At 41.7% G+C, this 19,040-nt stretch overlaps 1 protein-coding gene across 3 annotated transcripts in view; it reads left to right on the top strand.

The window, feature by feature from the left end:
• The first annotated feature begins 550 nt into the window (after positions 1-550).
• USP10 (ubiquitin specific peptidase 10) overlaps positions 551-19,040 on the top strand; it is a 60,069-nt gene continuing 41,579 nt past the window's right edge. The window contains exon 1 of one of the 3 annotated variants that reach the window (XM_045818606.1): positions 551-673. In XM_045818606.1, coding sequence (XP_045674562.1) covers positions 653-673 — 21 coding nt within the window. In that variant the 5' untranslated portion in view covers positions 551-652. The remainder of the gene's footprint in view (positions 674-19,040) is intronic. The other 2 variants (XM_045818608.1, XM_045818607.1) reach the window with 2 other exon arrangements.

Raw genomic sequence — 19,040 nt, 5'->3', positions numbered from 1 at the left:
CCCCAAGTGCGTAAGTTTGTTTTTTAAAACCCTCCGATTGCCGTGTAAAGGGCATGGCACAGAGTAGGCTGTCAATGTCTGTGGAATGAATGAAAAGTGAATAAGTGAACCAATGGATGGAAATGTGATCTCCATAAAGCAGGGGACTCCACCCGATCTTCCCCGCTAACTTCCGAGACCCTGGCTTAGGGAGAGCCTGGGGTTCGGGAGACCGGGGCAGACCTCAAGCTACGGCTCCCTAGCACCAGACGTCCCGAGTCCCGCCCATCACCTAGGTGGCCTCCGGCTAGGTGAGAAGCCCGGGCCACAAGGCGCTTTGACGTTTTTATCTCTGTCTCCCGTCCTTTCCCTTTCTGGCACTGCAGCAGCGCTCGGGCGGCTCTTGGTCCACTCCCCGCAGACACACAGCCGACCAAGCACCGCGGGCTCAGAGTCCACCCGGGGCCAGCTCCCGCCGCTCACGCCCACCTGTCGGCCGCGCGTGCGCAGCGCGCGCTCGGCGCGCCCGGCCTACCCGCGCCCCGCGGTGTGCGACCAGTGCGCAGGCGCGGCGGCCGATGCGAGTGTGTATGTGCGGGCGAGAAGATGGCGGCAGCGGGGGAAGCAGCGTGAGGAGTCGGGCGAGCGACGAGGTTCATTGAAACGGGCCGCCATGGCCCTCCGCGGCCCACAGGTAGCTTCCGGCCCGTGCCCTTGGCGGGAAGGGGCCCCAAGCCACGGGCAGGTGGGCACCAGGGCGGGAGGCGGGCGAGCTCCCGCACCCCGGCCCTGAGAGCGTGTGGGAGTGGGGGAGGGCGCCGGGACACGCTGCCCGGGACTAGGCCCCGAGCCTGCCGCCGTCTCCGCGCGTCGCCTGCCCGAGCCGCGGTCCGCCCCGCGCTAGAGCTCGCCGCTCCTTCGCCTCGACGGAGCAGCGGAGAGAGGGCTGCCGGGGCAGCTCGGAGAGGGCGTGGGGGGAGTGAAGGGGTTAATCTCCGGGCTGGACCGTGCCGACTGTGGAAATCGGGCCCGTGCGGTCCGTAGATTCAGCCCGGGGTTTCGGGAGGTCCCCGGGGCAGCACATCCATCCAAGCACTCCCATGGTCTCTGCCCGGAGCAAGCCACCAAGATTTGGGGTTGCCCTGTTTTCCCCGTGCCCGCAAAGGGTGCTGTCTCAGCCTGATTGACCACTGCGGGCTTGCTGGTTTTCTGGTTTTTAGATTCAAGTCATTAAGGAGCAGCCTTAGGTTACTGTTGCAAAGAGAACTCGAAGCAAGCGGCCAGGACCGTACTTTTACTTGCATGTGACATCTTTGCACGAATCCATCTCAGCCTGGCTGACACTAACAGACACTGTTACAACAGTATCTAAAGTTTAGGGGACGTTTATAATAATTCCCTAGTGGAAGAAAATAAAATGCACCTTTCGATTTTAGAGAGATGTATATGTGGAGTTTAGGTCGTATTATTCCTCCACCCCCATTACAGATACTCTGGGTAAAAATCGGTATGCGATATTATTTGTCAAACTTGTTGTAGACCGCTGATTTGTTGACATCTAATCCCTAGAAATTATTGCATTTTTACACCATCTCAGTGTGTTTTTGTATTAAATACGGGGAAATGAAACAAAGTAGCTATTTGGTAAACCGGTGGCCAGTAAATCCTAATTCTGTTGGTTTCTGTTGCCCTTTTGGAAATGAAGTCAATTTTAATAACTTTTAATTATTGCGTATTGTGGAATTTAAAATGCGAAACCTAATTTTTTAAAAATTAGATCTTTACAGGGAATTTCAGTTTCATTAAACTTTTGGTACTTGAGTTTGCACTAGAAGTTTGCCACTTTAACTTTTGTTCATGTGTTGTCTGCTTTTAAGTATTTAGTGTAGTCCTTTGCACAGAAAAGGGGCTTCGTATTTGAATAAGTTTTAGAAATGTGTAATTAAAATATTTTAAGAGATTTGGTATTTCTCTTTTCCTCAACTTAAAATATTCATGTAAATAGCTTTAAAAAATAAGTATGAACCAGTACTGGGTCATTGTGGAATAGAATATTCATAGTGATTTTGAAATGAAAAAGTATGTTTAGGCTCAATTCACTTTCATTATTAGAAGCACCAATCAATGCAAAATTGACTGGAATATTAATTAGCAATGATAATATGTAAATTTAATTGTAATTTTATTTTCATTCGGTGTCCTCCTACTGTATTCATGTTTTATACAACACTATGGCCTATACTCATCTTTATAAAGTTGAAGTGATAAAAAAAAGTTAGCTGAATATAAAAGTTAGCAGCACTTTGGGGTTACTTTTTTAAAGTATGGTTTAAAGGATACTAAGTTGTTGCATGGAGAGGTTGGCAAAGGAATAGTATGGTTTCTCAATTTTTTAAAAAATATAGTAATGAAGTTAGATGTAATAGGGTTTAATGCTTGGGTTCTGCTTGAGTCAGGTTGAGCAATTTAATAAGTTTGTTTTATTCAGTTATCTGCTGTCCTAAGGCTCTTTCAGCCTCAAGAGCCATTCATTCATTAATTCAACAAATATTGATTGAACACTTACCCTGTGCCAAGTGCCATAATATGCATATTGCTTGTTTACAATTGGGAATGACAACCAATTAAGGTTACAGTTTTAAGACTCTGTGTAGGTTATATCTTATTTCCCTACTGTTGATTGAATCCTGTTTCCTGGATTGACAGGAAACAGTGAAACATACAAAACTCAGGAACATTTCTAATGCCAATAGCTTTCAATATTTTAATGTGCTTTGACAGTCAAAATGTAAGTACATCTTTAATTTATGAGTATTTGTTGTTACAAGGGTTCTGATTAAATTATTTGGGGCAATTTATTTGAACAGACCAGCTCTGCCTTAAACCAGAAGACATTTTTGTGATCATTGCAGTCATTTATAGTGAAATCCCCACAATAATGCTCCCTGTACCCTGATTCGATGTCATATGGCTGCTATTGTCTTGCTCCTCTGCAGCAGCCTCACCCCAGTCTTTTCATTACCTTGAAATAGTAGGGCCTGCACATTTTGAACTACAGAACTTCTTGGATCCAGTTTTCAGCATATGGTGGAGTGTCACTGCATTGTTGTTGAATATCTTTATATATATGGCAGTTGTGTTAGTAATTCTCAAAAATGTCTCAAAAGAGACATTTAAAAAAAAATTATCTATTTTTAGACAGAGGGGAGGGGAGGGAGAGAAACATCAGTGTGTGGTTGCCACTGGCACACCACCTACTGGGGACGTGACCTGCAACCCAGGCATGTGCCCTAGACTGGGAATTGAACCAGTGACCTGTTGGCTCACAGGCCACCCCTCAATCCACTGAGCCACACCAGCCAGGGCTCAAAAGACACATTTTTATTGGAGTCTCACATAGTGAGTAACTGAAGTAAATAAAATTATTTGAATATAGGATGGTTGGAGATACTTTGTTTCCTTTGCATAGTGACAGCAAATTATTGAAACATGTCCTAAGACTAATTATGCTCTTTAAAGTTTATGAGTGAATGGTTATTGCCTCAGTGGTTTCTGCAGACCAGCAGTGCAGATGAGCTGAATCCAGGGCCTCACCCTCATGCTCTGGAGCCCATCTCATTGGGACCAGAGGGTACTGAGTACAGTGAATAATAAGTGGACCTGCCTTGGTCTAAATTCCTTTCTAGAGCAGAAGTTAGAATATATGTTCCAGGGCTTGCTTTTTTTTTTTTTTTAATGTGGAGCTGACATGATTTACTAGTGTTCTGTAGGAAAAGTTAGAGGAGGAAAGGATTACAAAGCCTAATGATGTTTTTTTTTTTTAAATCCTCACCCAAGGACATGCTCATTGATCTTAGAGGGAGGGAAAGGGAGGGAGGGAGAGGGAGAGAAGCATTGATTGGTTTCCTCCCATATGCGCCCTGACCTGGGATAGGATGACACTCCATCTAACTGAGCCACACTGGCCAGGGCACAAATTTTAATGATTATCTGATGCCAAGCCTAGTGGCACATTTACTTTGTGCATTGCTCAGAATATAGTATTCAGGTAATTGGAAAAATGTTGTATCATCTCTATTCGAATTAGTTACATCAGGATTATTTTTTGTTTTTACGGATTTCAGACATGTAAGTACTTGCTAATAATGGATCTGGTTTTTCAAGTGGCACATTAAAGGTGGCTGCTGAGGACACTTCTTACCGAAAATATATTAAGTATGAAAAACAGGAACAATTTTGCTTTTGAGCTTGTAATTAGACTGTTGCATTTCTATTTACTGCCACACATGCAAGAATCACTTTGGCACAAAACAAAATGTGTTTGCAATGGAATTTACTGGCCTTCGGCCATTGGATTACTGTCGTTTGTAACTTTAGTGCTACTTCAGCAGTGTAAATGTTCATTTCCGAAGACTTACATGTGCTTGGACTGCAGTTTTCCTGTTTGTTGAAGTGATTTCCCAAAAAGTCTTTCTGTTACCATTTCTGTCCATACGGGCTAGATTAAAAATTTGTGTAGGCATAATAAAGGTAGCTCATGGGACATGTTCATAGTATTTGTTTTAAGAATCAGAAATTGTAGAATCTATCATAAACCTAGATTTGGAATCTTCAAAATACAGACTTTTCCAAAGCTGGCTACTTTCTACTTGAAAGCTCCTCAGCCACGACCCAATTTTTGGCAAAGGACCTGAGAAACCAGAAGCTGTCAGCCAGTTAACTCCATTCTGCTCCCTGTCTTAAAACGTGCTATACTGTGGTTGCCCCCTCCTGTGAATAGGAGGTAAGTGAAGCGTGGTTTGGGGCTGTGAGAGAAAGGAAATGCAGAGAATTAAAGTGTGTATTCCTAGGTTTTTTCTTTCTGGCTCACTTGGGAATTGTTAGGTGACAGTATACACACATAGTGTTGGGTCAGTGCCCGCCACCAGGTGTCCACGTACTTGGAATGACTGCTCTTGTGGTGTTTGTCTGCAGCTTTATTGGTTATTGTTCTTCAGATCACTTCTCAATTTATTTTTTTGGTATCAGCTCGAGGGCCATCTCCTAAGCCTGCACTCTCATATTCAAGTATCTCACAACCAGTGCACTAGAAATGAAAGTGCATCCTAATAGACGGACTGGAGGCCCTGTTATTCTGCTCCTTTCATCTGTGTTTACTGGATGCATAAAGGTTGTGCCCTTCCTCTCTCCTGGCAGAGCAGTCTTAAAAGTATCGAAAAATTCAACATAATAGCTCCAAACTTATATTCTCAGTGGAGCTACTGTGAAAAAAATACGTTTAAATATTAATCAAATAATGTTAGACATATCGTGTATGCCTGGCTGTAAAGAGACTGAATGTAGGAAAAAACACAAATTGAGACTGCCCCTGTCACTGTGGACGGCTGGCTGGGGCAGGGAGTGCCATGCACAGTGTAGCCCCCGCCCCCCACCTCAACTGTAGTCCTCAGCTGAGATCCACTGGTTACGCTGGAAGTAGGGGGCGGGGGGGCTTTTCGGACTATTTTCTCAACTTACTCTCCTCACTGTTGACAAAAATGGAAGTTTACCATTATTGCAAATACGTGTCAGAAATACCTATTTTTATGTTTTAATGTGTTGAATAAAGCCGGGTGTCAGTATACAAGGTTGATTACATTTTGCAAGCCATAGGCCTTGTGAACTGGAGCTGCCCAGGAGCACTGGATATATGGCTCTGCACGAGAGAAGTTTTGATGTGTCTTTGGTCTAAGGAGGTGTTACTGTCTGTAATGATTGTTTTCGCATACGCATAGTGTCCTTTGCCCTGGATGTAAGCAGTGCATTTAAATTTTTGTTACATTCGTGTAAATTTAGTCATGACCAATTAACTTGTGAATTTATTTGGTGTTCTGATAACTGTCAAGAGGATTTCCAGTGTTCTTTTTCTTTTGCATTTCTCCTGTTTAGACAGTTTATAATTCTAGATGAGGGAAGCGATGCCTCTCTTGAGAGACTTTCATCTTACCTCATTAAAATGTATACTCTCCCTATTTCTGAAAATACCAATCTTTTTCCTTTTGATAGGACATGTGCAGGCTTTGGAGAAATAGAAGAGAATTTGAAAATGAAGTTTAATTCTAGAATTTTGGGAGATTCTTGCCCAGTGTGGTAAAACAAACAAAAGACTTCTGTTGATATTTTAAGTAGAAATTCCCATTCAATGGCTACCAAGATGTGTATGTTTATTTGAGACCTGGAGTAGACCTTCTGGGTAGATCTGATAATTGGACAAGGAAGAACATTTTTATTATAAGACATTAAGCATTACACTAGTTGACACGTGGAGAATGTTGTGCAATGTAAAAACTGTATGGTTATAAAAGTGCCATGGCTGGTTTGATCCTTCCAGCAACTCTGTAACATTGTTATTACCATTTCATACAAGTAAAGTAAGACTCAGAAAGGTTGTCACTTTGTCACATGGCTTTTCAGTGAGTAATTTGGAAGGCCTTTGGACTTCCAAATTCTTTGCCTTTTTTACTTTGCCAAACTGCTTTTCTAGAATTGATTGTTAAAAGGATAACGTTTCGTCTTGTGACTTCCCATAGTAAGCCCTCAGTGAAAGTTTCTGGCGAACAAATGAAAGAAAGAAAGATTTAAATGTTTAGCCCTGGCTGGTATAGTTCAGTGGATTGAGGGCAGACCTGTGAACCAAAGGGTCACCAGGTTGATTCCCAGTCAGGGCACATGCCTGGGTTGCAGGCCAGGTCCTCAGTAGGGGCATGCCAGTGGCAACTGATGTTTCCCTCCCTCTCTCCTTCCCTTCCCTTCTCTCTGAAATTAAATAAATAAAATCTTTTTTTAAAAGATTAAAATGTTTAAAGAAGTAATACGTTACTATTTCCAAGTGTTACTAATGTGGTACTAATTAATTACTAAATATTGTGTGGAGTACATTTTGATATAAGTTCTTGTGTCTAAATATGAAATAAAGACATGCCATTTCTAAGACATGAAAACAATACAGAAGTAGTCAAAAAGTATACGTCATTCTCTTCCTTTCAGATCCTTAATCTTCAGTTTGATATATATTTCTGTGCTTTTTTCTCTTGGGCATTTTTGGGGTTGCTGTTTTATTGTATTGTAATACAGTCTATTCTAACTGAGCTGAACTTTTTGGAGCAAGTCTTGTTTTAAAAAATACTGAAGGCATCTATGCAAATACAGGAAGTTTTCTTATTTTTACCCAATTTTGCATGGGAATGGAGCAAATATACTGGAGGTTAAAGTGGTTCATTGGGACCCAGTATACCGAGGACTGTGGAAGTGCTGTAGAAATTTCTGAGTAAGAAATTTCTCCAAAGAAAATGTCCAAATGATTTTTTTTCTTTAAAAGAAATGAAATTTTGAAGACATTCAGCTCCTTAATTGTATAGCAGTCATGCTTTCCCGTTTTTCTATTGTAAAAGTGGTCTGATTCAAATTCAAATTACTGTCTATCAGTCACTTCTGCACTAAAGAAGATTACTGAGAGGAGAAACCTTTTGTTGGTTGGAGAGATTGGTAGGTCACCAGCCTGAGTGAATATTGGGGAATTGGGCAATTAACATGGCTGTTTGATCCCGTATCTTCTCCAAAATCTGGTGGTATATCCTCCCCCCCCCCTCTTTGTTTTTACCAAAATACTGCAATGGGTAAAAAGAAAGCACTCTCACCCCACACTCCACTTCAGGTCCACCTCCCCAGAGACAACCACATTCAACCATCCACTTCTAATAAAATGCAAAATTAGGTCTTCTAAGGGTAGCTTTCTTTTTCATTTGGAATGAATTTGTAGGACATCAGACACTTACTGAAAAGTACATATAAAAGCCTTTGTATCTTTCATGATTGTTCAAAGATATTTGGTGGCTGGACATTAGCAATGTGGAGCTGAAAAGAGAATTCCTGTGCTTTAGAAGTTCAGAGTAGTGGGGAGAGAAACAGGTGAGTCCTGTTTTAGGGTGGTAATTCCTGCAACAGAGATGTGAACAATGTAATGAAAAACATTCATTCATTCATTCATTCAGCAAATAGTTATTTTGTGGCTCCTGTGTACCAGGCACTGAGGATTGGAGTCAGGAGCAAAAGCACTCACCAGCGAGCTTGCTGTCTAGTGAGGAGACTGTTGCTAATCAGACAGTCACAGTAATGCATCTGTTACTCCAAACTGAGAAATGTGTCTGGGAGGAAGGGAACAGTCTGTGGGCATGGCCTAGGGAAGTCAAAGAAAGGTTCCCCCAGAATTGGTGCCGTAGCTGAGAGCATGAAACAGTGGGGACAGCATGGGCAGTGGCCCTGTGACTGGAGGGAGTTTGGTGCATTTATGGAACTCAGAGAAAGCCCACGTGCCTTGAGCTCAGCCCTGGAGATGGGAGGTAGACAGGATCCATCTAACCTTGCAGCCTTTCTTACAAGTTATTGCCTGTATTCTGAGGAAAATGTGGAGGAGGGCATGTACAGCATTTGACCACAGAACCTCATAATCAGATTGTATTTTGGGTTCACTCTCTGATGGACCTATGTAGAATAGACTCTGGCAGGGTCACAGTGGCAATAAGATCAGTAGGAGGGTTCTTGAACTTTTGACTAGGGAGTGTGTAGTAGGTAGATATGGCACAGTCCAAGAGATATTTAGATGTAAGATGGGTTGAGAAGGAAGAGTATGACTGAGTGTCAGGAGAAGCTGGGAACATGTGTTTTCTAGAAAGGTGACATTTAGAGGGAGGCGTGAGGACAAGGGAATGTTGGATAGAACATGGAAAGGAACAGTCTAAAAACCTGCAGCATGTTTGGGAACTGGAATAGAATTGTGGCTGATGGATGTACAGAGTGAAGTGATGGGCAGGAATTGGAGGAGAGGTGAAGGACCTTGATAGTCTAAGCCAAAGACTGTTTGATCTTGTAAAGAGGTGGGTGTCTGGGAAACCACAGGGTTTAGTAAGTGGGTAGTACCATGCTGTATTAACATTGTTGAATGAGATGATTGTACAGGGCAGTTGTGGCTTGTCAGAGTTATCACTCTTTGGGCTCTCTTCCAGATCTGGGAGTGTATTCTTTGCTCATCTCAGCACCTCAAGCACCTTAAACCCCAAAACTTTGAGGGGGAAGGGTAGGGCATTCTTTTGGGGACCTCTGAGGCAGATTAATGCAAGACATATAGCCCTTGAATGTCATCAGTGATAATTGGATAGAGTCTTTAGGGAAGATCATTTGAGGACATTATTTCCTTTATTTTTTTAGAGGAGGCACCTTTAAAAACAAGTATTTGTTTCTTGATTATGTGCCTAGAAAATAAGAAAATAGGAAAAATGTATAACCTATTATATCCCATGATTCTGAGATGACTGTTAGTACAAGTGTGGGCAAAAGTAGGTTTATAGTTAGTATGGAGAAAGATGTGCAGGTTATCCTTATTACAGTAGCTTTATTAACTCAAAGGAATGGCACAATGGCACAATAATAATAAGACAAATAATGTAAATAAATAATAATACAAGAATAAGCTGTTCCGTGTACTCATAACTGTAACTTGCTCACCCTTGTATTTTGAAATGCTTCCCTTCAGTGTCTTTTGTAGTAAATTTTAGACATTTGGGATCATTTTATATAATAGTATTTAAGTTATGATCCTTGGTCATGGCCTTCTCCACATGTTCTGAGTAGGGATTCTTGTGACCAGGTCCCAGGTCTGTGTGTTTGATGACTTCCATGGGTTATCTTAGCCATACTCAAGTTTCAGAGACTCCATGTGGTTTTGTTTACAGCCTTTTTCACATAATGTGTTGATCATTTTCCCATGAATGGGATTAATGAGATCATATTTTGGACAAAATTAAAAAAAATTTTATCCTCAACTGAGGACTTTTTTTTACTGCTTTTAGAGAGGGAGGAAGGGAAAGAGAAAGGGAGCAAGAGAAACATCGATCTGAGAGAGAAACATCGATGGGTTGCTTCCCATACGTGCCTTCACCCGGGGACCAAACCCGAAACCCAGGTATGTGCCCTGACCGGGAATTGAACCCGAGACCCTTCGGTTACGGGATGATGCTCCAACCAACTGAGCCACACCGGTCACTCTGAGAGGTGACGTTATCAAATTTTGGCATTGAGTGGCATGAACTGTAGAAACAGAAGCAGCTGAAAAACCTGTAAGTTTTGAAGATCCACCATATTGGGTCTTTACAGTGAGATTTCCATTTGTTGAAGTTCATTGATTAAATGATCAGTTCCCTTTCATCAAACATTAATTCACCTCTTGCTGTATGCTGGGGCCTGTGTTGGACTTGTAAAGCACAATTACAGGAAACTACAAAATGTTTCCCAAAGCCACGAGATGCTCTGCTGATGACTGCTGTGCTCCATGTCATGAAGCAGGACCTTAATGGACAGTATGGGAGCAGCACAAATTCACCACAGCCCATTTTCACCGGGACTGTCTGGTGTCCCAGAGACTTGGAACTGACTTTCTGATTCTTTTTGAAGCCTGGTTGTGGTCAAAATCTCTTCAGGGATGTATGCATGCAGCCAGCCAATTTGACATCAGAAGTTCTTGCTCCTTTTTTTGGTTGCTGGTTGTGAATTTATCAGCTTAAGAAATTCTTGCCTCCGATTTTTCATAAACTGATGCTAAAATAATTACTCTTGTTTCCATCTTGGTTCTTACTGAACTTGTGGCTTTTCCATGCCACAGCTACACAGTGTGAGTTAAGTGCCAGGAGCTTAAACTTTCTTTTTCATATGTGACTAGAGTTCTGTTTAGTGAGAAAGAGATGAAATAGCATTAAAAAAATCTTTAAAAAGCATGCTGTTCAGTTTTGGCTGGAAGCTTACCTTGAACTTGAACTTGACATACAATGATACTGTAGCAGTATTCTAGTATTGACTAGACTGGACACAGTTGTTAAACAAATGAGTTTTTTTCTTTTTAAGGTGGACAGAAAGTAAAGTACATTGCCATTTTGTTTCTTTGCCGTTGATTTCTTCTTGGATGATAGATTTGAGTCAGCTCTGTTAATTAGTTCATCACTTCTCTATGAAAAAGGAAAGGAATCCCGTGTGTGTGGTGTGCATGGTGAGCTTTGAGGGCCCTGTGGACTTCGTGTTGTCGGTACTCCGTCTTTTCTCCTACGGTCAGTCAGCGGGTGGAGGAGGCCTCCATCCTGCCGGGCCTGTGTGGGCCCTGTGCCCAGAGTGGTGGAAGGAAGACATGGCTCTGCTTGGCAAAGGGGAGCACCACGCAGATGGGTGCCTAACTAGAGCTCTGGCAGGTGCTCTCAAGTAGCAGTTCAGGGGCCTGGGAGTGATCTGATTGGCTCAGGAAGGTTTTTCTTAGTATCATGTGGTGTGGTTCTCCATTGCCCCCACCTCTCAGCACAGCACCTTGCCTTAATTGTGTGTTGAATGGATAAGTTAATTGAAGGAGGGACCAGTTGAAGGAAATAAAGAGAACAGCTGGTTGTCAGTGGGTTCAGGACTGTGTGTGGGTTTGTTTTAGTGTTTCTGGTTCTGGCAGTGAAGAACAGGACCACAGCATACGGAACCGTAATGGCTAGATTTGCTCTCCGTAGAAGAGCTAGGCTGCTGCTCATGAAGTATTCAGATTGATTATTGGTTTTGCATTAAGAAAGCATGGGTGATCTCTAAGCTTCCTGTAAGGTTTTTCATAGCTCTCTTTATCCCTGTTACGTAGTTTCTTAAATTCAGGTGACTGACTTGTATATCAGATGATTTGTTTGGTTTCATTCTTTGGGCCATTGTTTAAGAAATAATAGTCCTGAGACCAGAGGATATTACTGGTACAAATAAAATGCTTTCACCATAGCTTTCTCATGCCCAGTTGGTGGGCCACAGCAGTGATCTTTTGTTGATCCGGCCAGAGCATATGCCCGTATCCCCCAAATTTGAGAGCCACAGAGACGTCAGCCTTCAAGTAGGGCCTAACTGTGTGTCAGTGATGAACTTGGAAAGAGAACTTGACAGTTGGCTTGCCTCCATTATTTTTGATATTTGCTACCTTTATCACCTTAGATATCACAGCCACTGTCATCATTTATTCCGCTAGTTTTTTGGGGGGACTGAGCAATGTGCCATACACTCTGCATACAAAATGAGTAGGAACAAGTCATGTCTGCCTGAGACCCTCTGCTCTCGACATGCTGCTTTCCTCTATCCACGAGCAGCTTGCATCCTGGCTTTTTGATCACTCCGTCGATGACATTTTCTCAGGGATGGCTGCTTTACTGCCCACTTTCTAAAGTTACAACCTGCTTCCCTCTTGCCATCTTCTTGCCGTGCTTTGTCTCCAAAGCACTTACACCTTCTGATACCCTGTGTGTCTACTATTCTCACATAGTTATTTTACCTATTTTCTGTTTCCCTTACCAGAATGTAAGTTTAGTTAGGGCAAAGATTTGTATGGTTTTTTTTTTTTTTTTTGCTGATACATTCCCAAGGCCTAGAACGTAAGTGTTCAGTAAATATTTATTGATGACTAAATTAATGAAAGGTATAACACAGTTCATCTATTCATGAAGTCCACAGTTGAATGTGGAAGAGGCTAATCTGTTAAAATCCAGAGCAAGTAACTCAGTAGCTTTTTTAGGAAAATAGTTTGCAAAGATGGGACTCATGGGAGGAGCACTCAGCCAGCAGGGGCCAGAGAGAAGGCACTCAGTACAAGAGATCCCATGTACACAGTGGCGTGGAAGTGCATGGAGACAGCTGCAGCACAGGGCTGTATGGGGGGATGTGGCAGATGAGTCTGTAAGGGTAGAAGGAAGGAGCCAAGTCCTTAAGGCTTTTGCATGCTCTGCTTGAGCCTTTTTTCCTGAGAGGTCCTGCGCGCCTTGAAAGGCTGTTCCTAGGGACCAAAATAATCCGATTCACATTTTAGAGAAAGCTCTGTGGTGGCCTCATGTGGTTTTGGTTTGGAGGCCAAAGGGTGAGACTCCAAGCAGGAAGACCAGTTAGGCACCTGCAGTGATCCAGTTGAGAACTGCGGAAGGTCTTCAACTCTCAGGCAGTGGCAGCAGGTAGAGGAAATGAAGGCTTTGGGATAACCAGGATGCATGGGGAGCTAGGCAGCTTCATTGCAATGGATTTGTAGTAATGCATTTTCTTTGTTAATAAATTGGCTTATGTTATTTTGTAAAGTGTTTACCACCTTGTATTGTGAATATTCTTCGTAATTAAATGTTTCTCTACAGTATTATTTTTAAGTACTGCAGAATATTCACAAGCTCTATTTTTTTTAAAGCTTTTATTTATTATATTTTTAGACAGAGGGGAAGGGTGGCAGAGAGGGAGAGAAACATCAATGTGTGGTTGCCTCCTGCACATCCCCCACTGGGGACCTGGCCCTCAACCCAGGCACGTGCCTTGGCTGGTAACTGAACCAGTGATGCTTTGGTTCGTGGGCCAGCGCTCAATCTACTGAGCCACACCAGCCAGGGCCACAAGCTCTATTTTATGCATACTGAAAACAGTATTGTTTGGCATTTTTGACCCATTTTTAATTTTATTTATTTTTCTTTAATTTTTTTCCAATTACAGTTTACATTCAGTATTATTTTGTATTAGGTGTATGGATCCATTTTTTTAAGTTTTTGATTGTGGGTTGATTCTCTTAGATCTAATTAAAGTACAACATAGTAAACTGAAAGATGAATGGTTTTAATTCATGAATTATTTGGGGGCACAGTGGGGGATATATTTTGCTAAGTAATATGGGAAAATAATTAGTGTTAATTTAAAACACTGCTTCCTCAGTGGGCGGGGCAGATCCTTAGCTGTCAGCACCCCTTTTACGCTGCTTTATTTTAAGCAGATAGTAATTTTGCAGCTTTTACTGCTTCTACCAGTTCTTCTAAGTAACTTTGGTTTTCATTAACAACGGAAGCAACTCATTAAGGGAAACATTCTGTATTTCCTCCTTAAAATTGGAAGGGCAGGGTTTATATACTAGCTAACATAAGTACTTGTTAACTAGTACTATAGATTTTCTAAGGTATTTGAAGAGAGCATTGGCAATGACTAGCAAATTAGAAGAAAATCATTTATGTAGTCTCGCTTTTTTCCTGAATGTCTTTTAAGAGGAAGCTCTGATTTAGTGATGCACTTTCCTTTCTGGTAGGTGGCTTTAGTAGCCAAGCTTTTGTTGGTTTGGTTCCAGCATATTTCATTGAGTGAAAAATCCTATAGAAGAGTTGCACTTTCAGGTTTTTGCCTGTGTAGCACTCTGTTTAATGAAATGCCAGAATTTTGGTTCATTGTTGTTGGCAGTCGTTGTCTGTGTGTAGTGTGGGGTTCGAGTAGGTGGTCAGGGCAGTTATAGAGGCTGAGCCAGGGGCCAGCAGTCCAAGGTGGTAATTGGGGGATGATGGCACAGAGGCTTCAGTGCGGGCAGGCACCCTTACAGTTATAACGGAACGAAACAGGTACCGCCGTGCTCAGTGGTTTAGGGGGTGTTTGCTGTGCACCACTCGTAAGGGTGTTTGGACTGAGGAACCAGGAATCTTAAAACAAAACAAAACCCAGAGTGTGGGTGTTCATACTTTCAAAGAATACTCTTTTACTTACGTAAGTGGAAGATTACTACTGTGGTCCTTGGCCTTCGAGGGCTGTTTTTAGAGTACAGCTTCATCCCTCTTATTTATAGTTGTGTATCAGTTAATTAATTTGTGCATGAATTTAAAAATCAACTGTATTGTGGTATAATTTAATTAAATGTACCCATTTTAAGTTTGCAGTCGATTGTTGACAAATGTATACACCAGGGTAATTACCACGACATTCAAGATACAGACTGTTTCAGTTGCCCAAAAAGTTCCCTTATGCCCCTTTGCCATGAGTCCCCACGTGTACCCAAGCAATTACTAATCTGGTTTTTGTCACTATAGGCTGTTTTCCTTTCTAAAATTTCGTTTCTGTGGACATATACAGTGTACTCTTCTATCTGGCTTCTTGTTCTCGGCATCACATTTTTTAATTTCATCCGTGTCGTATGTAAGAGTTATTCCTTTTCAGTGCTGAGTAGTATTCCATTATAAGGACACATCACAATTTGTGTAACTCTTCACCTCTTGGTGGACATTTATTATTCCAGTATTTGACTACTGTGAATGAAATGGTTGACTACATTCACGGACAGGTCTTTGTGTGGACATATGTTTTCATTTCTCATGGGTAAGATAACTAGAAGTGGGCTTTTTGGATCATACAGTATGTTTAAGTTTACAAGAAACTGCCAGACTTTTCTAAGGCAGCTATATCGTTTTACATGGCAGCAGCCATGCATGAGGATTCCCCCTTTTTCCACACCCTCATCAGTACTTGGTATTGTCACTCTATTGTGCACCAATTTAAAAGGAAATAATTTTTTGTCCACAGGGATATGAGTCCATGTTTATAACAGAAAAGTGAATCTAAGTGCAAATAGGTAGTTCTTAATGAAATACAGTTTTTTTTTTTTTAAGTTTAACCACAAAAGAGAGGACAAGAAAATGCTTTCCTATTTATTTTTAGAGAGAGGGAAGGGAGGGAGAGCGGGAGAGAAACATCGATCTATTGCCTCTCACAGGCTCCCACTGGGGACCAGGACTGCAGCCCAGGCGTGTACCCTGACAGATGTTCCACCAACTGAGCTGTGCCGTCAGGGCAAAAATGGGTTTTTAAAAGTCTGAGCGGCCCCGATACTTTCTGATCACATCCATGATCTGCTTTGCCCACCCGCCCCCTCCTGCCACCTTTTTTTCCTCGTAGATTCAAAATTTTAAAAGTTGACTTTTCCTTAGTTAGGGAGACTGTGATCAAAATAGGTAAAGCTTTCTGTAAAGCGTAATTCAGTTTCCCTGATGATATTTAAATATTATATTTAAAAGTCAGGTGTTATATCTTGATTATATGTCAAGGTTGTATTTAAAGATGAAAATCATACTCCTGGCTGGAACTTCTTGGGTAATCGTTAAAAACAATAAACACCAGTCAGGGCGGTCCTGTTAAATTTTTGTTGTATGTGGACGTTATCGTTTCTTATCCTGAGAACTTTATTTGTTGTGGCTTTTCTCTTTTCATTTTCCTGAATTCACCTGTTGAGCAAAGCTATTTTAAACACCTACTGTGTGCTAAGTGCTGCGTTAACTGCTAGTGATACAAATGACTTTAACTTGGTTCCTGTTTTGGAGGCGTAACTAGTATATGTACAGTGAATTTCACCCATTTCAAATGTACAGCGTTTGATGAATTTAACAAATGTATATATTTTTGTCATCACCTCCACAGGCAAGATAATCGTTTCTACCATTTCCATCACTCCCAGAAGTTCCCCAAAGTTTCCCTTGTGCCCCCCTGCAACATGGCCTCTCATTCATCCCTGACCCCCGCAAAGATAGAACTACAGTTGATCCTTGAACAGCACAGTGGTTAGAGCTCTGACTCCCATTGTCAGAAGTGGTGTATAACTTTTTTAAGATTTTTATTTATTTACTTCTTAGAGAGAGGGGAAAGCAGGGAGAAAGACAGGGAGAGAAACATCTGTGTGAGAGAGAAATCCATTAGTTGTCTCTTGAATGCTGCTGACTGGGGAACCTGGCCCACAACCCAGGCATGTGCCCTGACTGGGAATTGAACCTGTGACCCCTTGTTTTGCAGGCCGGCACTCAATCCACTGAGCCACATCAGCCAGGACAAAAATCACATATAACTTTTGACTCCCCAAAATTTAAGTTGCCTCAGCCCTCAGTGTCTGAGGACTCCCAACCATGGATCAAAAACAGCACAGGTATTTATTGGAAAAAAATCAAGTTAAGTAGACCTGTGCAGTTTGAACCCCTGTTGTTCAAGGGTCATACTTTTTCAGGTTCTTTTGTAGTGACTTCTGCTTTTTCTTTCCTCCCCTTCTCTCCCCTCCCCTCCCCTCACTTCTCCCCACCTCCCTTCCCTCTCCTGATTAGTACCGAGATGTCTATGTGAAAATAGGTGGAATCTTGAACTTTCACTAGGGCTGTACCAGATAACCTGCACTGAATTCATTCTCTAATTTATCAGCTGTGTTCCAGGTGATAAAATTTCTATATAGCAAGTTATTGAATAATTGGGCTGTGTCTTTTATCTTGCTGTTTAGTACTAGTTTAGAGCAAATCAAGTTAAAATTTAACTGCCATTGTGTAATGTAATTCATGCAGATGTGGGCAGTTGATAAAATTAGTGTTCTGTTAAATGAATCATGTTCTCCAATTTGGAAATGTAGCCTATCAAAACAAGGTTTAGCTCAGAATCTCCATGAAGCACCTAACATATATCTAGCAAACCTATTAAAATTCCTACTTTGAAAGGTGAGAGGGTATTTTTAAAATTTTTTATATTTATTTATTTTTTCCATTAGCATGTATCCCTCTCATACCCTTCACCTACCTGGAGAGGATTACCTTTTGATAGGACTTTAATAGTCAGAATGAGTTACACAGATTATACAAAAATAGACACTAACTTGCAGTACTTTTGAGTTTTGAATCCTGAGAAGAAGAAATGCTGTTTGTAGCAGTGGCTTGTTACACAGTCTATCCATTTTCAGGACCCCTGTGCCCCAAGAGAGTAAAGCAGAATTCTGCTACAGCCCAAGTCAAGGAACAAGCCTTTCTCTGCCTCCCTCTTTCTTTTGTCTTTTTTTTTTTTTTTGCCATTTGTAACAGTTATTGCAACTTGCAGTCCACTTGCACTGTACAAAACTATAAATGTCACTGTGTCCTGAACCCTGTGTTTGTCTAATTCACAGTTTATTCTCATAAAGTAGCACAGTTCACTGTGGATAGTTGGTGCTCAATGCATATTGTTAAATCAACGAAATTTCTGCTGTGCATTGAGTGTTTACACAGTATTATTCTCAGATGTCCACTCAGACATTTTCCAAAGTTGAAAGCTCCCTGTGATTGTTCAGTAGATAGATTTAGTTATCTGTTAAGTATGGGACCATGATCAATAGAATTTAGTAAAGAAATTGGTTTTTTTATGCAAGCATTGACCTGATTTTTTACTTCATTTATTTTATTGACATATAAATTCACATACCATAAAATTCATCCATTTAAATAACAAGAGTTGTGCGGTTTTGAAACATTTCATTACAAAAACCTCATACCCTTTAGCAGTGTGCTGCCTCTCCCCCCGTTTCCCCTCTTTCCCCCGCCCTTGGCAACCACAATCTACTACCTGTCTCTAGGGATTTGCCTCCTGTGGACGTTTCGTATGAATGGAATCATACAAACTTGTGACCCTTTGAGGCTGGCTTCTTTTACTCAGCATCATGTTTTCCGGGGGGGATCCATGTGGTAGCCTGTATTCATCTGAGAATATTTCTAAACCTGTGTTTCTTAGTCATTGTTAGGTCCAGGAGATCCTTTTGGAACTGGGAAGAACTTTGGAGGTTGTCTAGTCCAACATCCCCTCATTTTAGAGATGAGATTAATTTAAGGTTTTTATTACTTAGAACAGTTTACTAGTCCTTAATGTTTCTCATATCCCAAATTCCGTTTCCTTGGGTAGGGAAACCAGGGAGGAGACAGCTTTGTGTTTCTCCTTGGCTTCTTTTTAGCTGTGACTTGGTTTTGTCATCCAGTGAGGCTTGGCTTTGGGTCTGTACACGGAGTTGTTCCTAGATATGAGGTCCTAGTTGTCCGACTACCGTGGAACATGCGATGTACATACAATGCACGTGCAGCAAAGTGTATTGATCACTGCCTTTACATTGTAATTTTTACCTCAGAGGCTGCTCTCCTGTTTCCATGAGTCCTTTTGAAAGCAGAGGTCATTGATTTGGTGGCACCCTGCAAATGTATTGTTGTTTCTAGACACAAAGTTTTGGAAGTTTGAAGACTCAGCATGCTATGCGCCAGTGCCCCCTGGTGCTGTGCTCTAAAGTGGTGTTTTCTGTGGCCCTTCCATCTGTGGAGACCCTGCAGGGGGCCTAGAAACACCTCTCCTCCTTCTCACCTTCTTTGGGCTGAAAATCTTCGAGTTTCCTCTAGCACAAACACTGGTATTTACAGTTTTGTCCAGCCCTTTCC

This window comes from Phyllostomus hastatus, unplaced genomic scaffold (genome assembly GCF_019186645.2).
Source record: "Phyllostomus hastatus isolate PE091 unplaced genomic scaffold, TTU_PhHast_1.1 phas_scaffold_345, whole genome shotgun sequence".
Classification (NCBI taxonomy): Eukaryota; Metazoa; Chordata; class Mammalia; order Chiroptera; family Phyllostomidae; genus Phyllostomus; species Phyllostomus hastatus.
The sequence above is the reverse complement of the archived record's forward strand: the minus strand, read 5'-3'. Positions and strand labels throughout refer to the sequence as shown.